This window comes from Rosa chinensis, chromosome 3, assembly GCF_002994745.2.
Source record: "Rosa chinensis cultivar Old Blush chromosome 3, RchiOBHm-V2, whole genome shotgun sequence".
NCBI lineage: Eukaryota > Viridiplantae > Streptophyta > Magnoliopsida > Rosales > Rosaceae > Rosa > Rosa chinensis.
In genome coordinates, this window is record NC_037090.1 from 44,499,400 (window position 1) to 44,505,835 (window position 6,436).

The 6,436-nt window shown below is 37.3% G+C and overlaps 1 protein-coding gene across 1 annotated transcript; it reads left to right on the plus strand.

Moving 5' to 3' along the window:
- The first annotated feature begins 2,006 nt into the window (after window positions 1-2,006).
- Window positions 2,007-4,350, plus strand: LOC112192749 (calmodulin-7). The gene is made up of 2 exons (XM_024332615.2): window positions 2,007-2,199; window positions 3,686-4,350. The coding sequence occupies exons 1-2, from the start codon at window positions 2,124-2,126 to the stop codon at window positions 4,057-4,059; spliced, it is 450 nt and encodes a 149-aa protein (XP_024188383.1). The 5' UTR covers window positions 2,007-2,123; the 3' UTR covers window positions 4,060-4,350.
- The last annotated feature ends 2,086 nt before the right edge of the window (window positions 4,351-6,436 follow it).

The following is a 6,436-nucleotide window of genomic DNA, read 5'->3' on the forward strand; positions in this document are numbered from 1 at the left end:
GTAAAACATACAGTGATTCGTGTAACTCAGTAAAAAGGGGTAAGTCGGATGTGGGGTGTAACACGGATTTTCCTTTTTTGGAAAATTAGGGTTTTCTGAAAAATTCCCCAAAAATTTCTATTTATCCCAAAATAAAAACTTTTTCCGAAAGCCATAACTTTTTCATGTGAACTCCGATTTTCACGTTCTGCATATCCACTAACTTGTATCGATTCGCTCTATAATTTTCATGAAGGAAGTTATCCCAGAATCCTAACGTATAAAAAGTCAACCCTTGAAACGAAGCATTACGAACAAATAATTATTCAAAATAATTTCCGCTCCACCTTGAATCACGAAATCATATCAACGAACACTTTAATAATTCCCAAAAACCATTAGGAATTAATAACTAATTTTTGGGGTATTACATGTCGCCCTATCAAATAGTGATAGGGACTTATTGCTGGCATAAAGCCACATGTTACTAAACTGCAATAAAACGTAATAAAGTAATAAAGCATATATAAAAAAAACAAATATTTGGACCATAGACCAAATCCAGGCCTAGGCCCAAGCCCAGGCCCAACAGTCACCAAGCCCAGGCCTAGAAAGAAGGTTGTATACGTCAACCTTCCTCCAAATCGCACAGAGAGTTCCTGTCGTCCCGCCATGTGCGGCATACCTACCACATTGAGCAACCTCAGGCCGATCCTCCACCCCGCCACTCTCCCCATCATGCCTGTCAGCATAGCCGTTGGAAACAGACCCGATCCAATTAGGAAGATGGTTACGGATGCAAGAGGTTCAAATCAACCCAATCCAGATCGGAGAACTCCGATCTGATTTGAATCCTTCGGAACTTGCTCACACCGCCACCAACTCATCACCACCAGGAGACCGACCTTTTGCCATCCACCCTTTGCTCTTGCCGACACCAGCCCACGCTGCTCTCCCCCAACGTAACCTCTGTGCGATCTAAAATAATAAGCCACCGTTAAGTCTTCCCTCTGACTGGACACCCATTTATCACCGGACACTCGGTCCACTATCGCCCTTCTGACACCACCGCCATGAGGGCGTGCCGTCGGACCAGGCATATGTCTAAATCGAAGCAGGCCAAGCATGTGTGGCGCGTTCTAGGTCAAAAGTAATAGTCTTCTTATTAAAAAAGAAAAGAAAAGAAAAGAAAAGAAAAGAAAAGAAAAAAGGGTGCGGTTATTACCACCCTATCATTTTCTTAGTTTACCCTATAAACATTTGAATTGTTGAAAGACTATATTACCTAAGTGCAAAATGACTAATAAGTACACTAATTTTCTAAAATCTAAATCTGTAAAGAAAATTAAATACATAACGAATTAATTAAATACAAAGACTATTTAATTTCTCATTGGCTAACATGAATATTCCCCGTTAATTGGTTATTCAATTTAAAAAATCATTAGTGTCTCATCAAAATCTTTGTTATCCCTTTGTAAACACTGAAAGTAAAAATTTAAAACACGAAAAAAAAAAATCTCTTCTTCATTCCTCATAGTTGTTAACTTGCTAATCTTTTGACATGGATTGAAATAGATGAATATTGAAAATGAAAGAAAAAAATTTAAAAAAATAGAAGTAAATCAGATTGTAATTTTATTAGGAAACTTTAATATATTATTATTTTGTTATTGATATAAATTAAAAGAGATATTTTTGTTAAAAAAATATTTATTTTTAATTGGATCTGTCATTTAAGGATATTTTTAGAAAGAGAAATGAGTTAGATAAGTAACTTTAATAATTGAAATTAAAATATAAAGTATAATGAGCAAGTAAAATAAACAAAGAAAATAATAAAGTGGGAATAGCCGCACAAAATAAATAAATAAATAAATGAACCGAGGAACAGAAAGAGGGACAGTAGTGTCATTTGCACAAACAAGATGCACAACTTGGAAGAGTGAGGCGAGGAGATGATTGTATGTGGGAGGGTCCACCGAAACGAGATTTGCCCTGATCTCATATATATATATGTGAGCGAAACGCTTGAAACCGAATTGTTGTTTGTTTGTCCGAAGAAAGAGTAGTATCGCTCTCCTTCTCAATTCGTTTTCAAGAGAGAAAAGTTGAACCGGAATTTCAGATTCTCAAGAGGAGCCATGGCCGATCAACTCACCGATGATCAGATCTCTGAGTTCAAGGAAGCCTTCAGCCTCTTCGACAAGGACGGCGATGGTCAGACTTCGATCTCTTTCTTTTTCTCATTTTCGATCATTTGTCCCTATCAGATCTGGCTATTTGAGTTGATGTTGATGCTCATGTCCTTTTTGTTTTTGTTAAGATTTATATCTATTGCTTGTGTTCCTGCGTGTTATATCTATTTCTTGGGTTTATTTTGTCCCTGGTTACATAAATTTTCTACGTTTTTAAAGCTAAATTCATCAGATAATGGACATATGATCTGTTCTTTCCTTTTAAAGGTTCTACTTTCGTTTTCCGGGAAATAAGTCAGGGGGTTGGCGCGAAGTAATTCTTAAGATTTGAATGGCATTGGGGTTACTGACTTATACAATTTGGTAATTGATTGCGGATCAACATGATGTGATTGTTATGCAAAACATGTGAAAGTCAAAGTCATTTAGCGAACAAGTACAATCGATTTTTGGGAAAAATAAAAATAAAAATTACAATGGCACGCTTGCTTGCCTTGTAGCATCATTTTTGATGCCACAATACACAGCCACCAATTTTTTATTTTTTTTTAAATTAAACACGGTTCGTATCATGTTGCTTTTTGCATATGACAGATTCTTTGTTTCCGCGGACATAAAAAGAAGCATATAAACACAGAATTTGGTTTTCAAAAAAATGTATGTATTTATCTGCATATAGTGTTACTCTTCCTTATAGTAATGCAACTTGTGCATCTGTTCTACTTTTTATTTTTTTCCTTTTCTGTTTAGTGTTTGTCTGTAGATGTGCTAGTAAGAAAATATAGGATTCAAGGATCATGTTATTACTGTTTATGCTTATTGTAGGATGAGCGGTTGTTGGACTTGTTTTCAAGCTTTTATAAATTGTTGATGCTCTTATAATTTGTGTCTTCTTAATACGGTTCTGTTCTGCCTTTCACACAAAGGCAGCTACTGGGTTATTGTCTGCCTTTAGATGCTTGTGGGTCTGATATATGGCTATTTACTATTTCAAGTTGAAGTAGTTCAAAGTGCTCATGCCTAGTTGGAGATGCTTTTGAATGCTTGTGGGTTATATTTGGTTTTTTACTATAGTAAGTAGTTCAAAGTGCTCATGCTTGTTCTTTCCCAAAACCCCAAATAAGGGGTTCAAAGTCTCATGCTCAACTGTAGGTGCTTTTAACGGTTGCAGTTTATATATGCCTATTTACTATTCCAAGTTGAAGTAATTGCTCATGTTCCAAGTTGAAGTAATTGCTCCTGCTCCACAGTAGTTGTGTGTAAATCATCTTGGTCAGTAGTATTGCGCCAAATCTAGAAGTTTTACCATTTTCACTTTCCTCAAAGGATACAAAATCACGGCAGTGTTTCCTATATTATTCACAAACTCTGTTAGAGTTGTGTTGCTTCTTCTACTTGTGATACCAAAAACTTAGCATCATATGTTGTTTTCTCATAAACGAACATCTCCAGATCTGGGCAAGCATGATGCTTTGGCATGAGGCATTTCTGATACTTTTAGTATGCAGGCTGTATCACTACCAAGGAGCTTGGGACTGTCATGAGGTCACTGGGCCAGAACCCAACCGAGGCTGAGCTCCAGGACATGATCAATGAAGTGGATGCTGATGGTAATGGGACCATCGATTTTCCTGAATTCTTAAACCTCATGGCAAGGAAGATGAAAGACACCGACTCTGAGGAGGAGTTGAAAGAGGCTTTTAGAGTTTTTGACAAGGATCAGAATGGTTTCATATCTGCTGCTGAGCTGCGTCATGTGATGACAAATCTTGGGGAGAAGCTCACTGATGAGGAAGTGGATGAGATGATCCGCGAGGCTGATGTTGATGGTGATGGACAGATAAATTATGAGGAGTTTGTCAAGGTGATGATGGCTAAGTGATAAGTTGCAGCAGACTCAACTCAACATGATTTGAAGAACCAAAAAGAAAAGAAAAAAAAATTATGCGGGAAAATTTTAATCTTATATTACGGGATTCCTAGCTTCCTCAAGTTTTATGTTATGGTTTTTGTAATCAGTCCTTCAAAACGATGTAGTGAACTCCTTGTGGATGTGGTGTTGATTGTGTGTCCTTTAATGTCATGACAATGTGTTGGCAGTTAATTTTTTGTTTTTGGTTGTGAACCCCAACTTTCTGGTTGGATAAATTGCATGACTGATTTTATTTGTACAGCGCTTATATCTTAATTTTCCTTATGTCTCAACAATTATTGTATATCCATTGATCTGCCATATAAGTTGTGGTATCACGGTGGGTGTGCTACAAGTTGCTTTTAGTAGTATTTGAATAATATTTCAGAAAAAAAAAAGAAAAGAAGCCTAACGATTACCATCTTCTTATACTTGCCAAAACCCTCACTTTTATATTGTTTTATTTTGGGAAAATCGTCTAAACTTTGCTTCATTTTTAACTTTGGTACCTATGTTTTTTTTTTTTTTTTCAAATATCAAAATGGTACTTGACTATTTAGGCCCGACCTAATTTTAATACCTAGCAATATAAATTCATTAATGTCGTTAACTTTTGAGGGGTAAATTTGGTAGATCATGTATTCCCGCCAATTTGAACGGTATGAACAGTGAATTCCTTTTTTTTGACTCCAAATGACTAGTGTTACCGCAAAAAACAAAAGTGGACTATGACCATTCTTGCCAAAAATTATAGTTGACCTTGCTAAATTGAAGATTTTGGTGTAAATGTAAGCTCATACTCATTGTTATCAGAACAAAATGGGATCATTCATTCAATCCTTTTCAACCAAGCAAATTACAAAAATTGTCATGAACAGAAGCAATTGCCATAAAAAAATTGCTTCGATCAAAATAGTTTCAATGTATCAAAATCTATTGCTATTAAAACAGGCATAGTCCCAACAACAACAACAACAACAAAAACTTCACTACACAATAGTGGATTTCCTACTTATAATTCCACTGCAATAGTCTATCCAGAAGAAGATGCAACTTCTTAAGGAGTGTTGTGAGTCTGTGGTTCTCGCTGTGCAAGGGATTTGAACCTCCTCTGGCTGAACCGAGGCCTGGATGAGGAACTCGCTGGAGCTTGAGTTGACCGCAGCACATCATCATGGCCAACCTCAAATCAGCATATAGCCATAACAGCATAGCTCAGATAAGGCCATAGAATGCAGTACTGAAAAAAAAAAAATTACCTGGGTTTCCTGGAAAACATTGGTGGACTGTTGAGACTGCATAAAAGGCACATAATTAGGGGCTGGAATGCTTTCCTCAGCTTGAACCTCCTATTGCACATTATCAACTTGAAGCTCTTCATGTTGAGCCTCATGTTGCACAGGATCAGGTTGAACCTCCTCCTGTTGAGCTTGGGGCTGGACATTGGCATTTGGAGGCTATATTACAGCACTAGTACACAAAATTAGTGTATAAAACCAAACAGCAAGTATATTCCAGAACAGTTGATCAATTTATTTGATTTCTAAGAAGGCATGTCCTCTTATTGTGGTCTTTCTTCCTACAGATGCCACAGCTAACTTGACTGTAATAGACTTTAGGCAACTTGGTTAATCCACGAGGTGGTGCCACTTCACCTAAGACCAAACATGACAAAATTGTGAGTTGGCATCAGAAACAAGAAATTATAGCAATCAAGTTAAATCAACATAGACAAACATAGCAACACTCACCTGCTTCTTTATTCCTAGCCATCTTAGGTCTCCCAAGCTGTCTCCTATAGAGAGGTGGGGCAATAGGCCTGTTTATGTTGTCCTACTCTTGCACTTCAGTAATTAGATACTTAATTGGCTCATATGCCTTCATGTAATTTTCTTTCATAAAGTACTCATCCACAAACTCATCAGGGAACGTTCCCTTGGAGTATATTGCAGCTATGGCATGACCACAAGGGAGGGCAGAGATACCCCATCTCTTATAGGTACAAGACCTCAAATCCAAAGCCACAAAATGTTGTGCCAACTCCCACTTGCACATCCCACACCTCTTCCTTGAATTTCAAACTTCTACTCACTTGACTCCCTTGGTCTATATTCAGCAGCCCATGAAGCATTTTTCTTCAACTGTTTCTCCACCCTTGGGCCAACTCTAGACCTCCAATTTGGTCCACTTTGCCTCCTGTTTGCATGCCTCAGCATTGTGGCCATTTTGATATATTCCAAGCATGGGAGAATAGGTTTCTTTCTTGTGTCTAGAATGCTTTTCTTGAAGCTTTCACTGTGGTTATTGAGCAGAACATCACACTTATACTTCTCATGAAAATGTGACT

What these genes read in the sequence shown, in the direction of transcription:
- LOC112192749 (XM_024332615.2), top strand. Translation starts at nt 2,124, where the DNA reads ATGGCCGATCAACTCACCGATGATCAGATCTCTGAGTTCAAGGAAGCC. An exon ending in CTTCGACAAGGACGGCGATG is followed by an intron (nt 2,200 to 3,685) that starts GTCAGACTTCGA and finishes TTTAGTATGCAG; the next exon opens with GCTGTATCACTACCAAGGAG.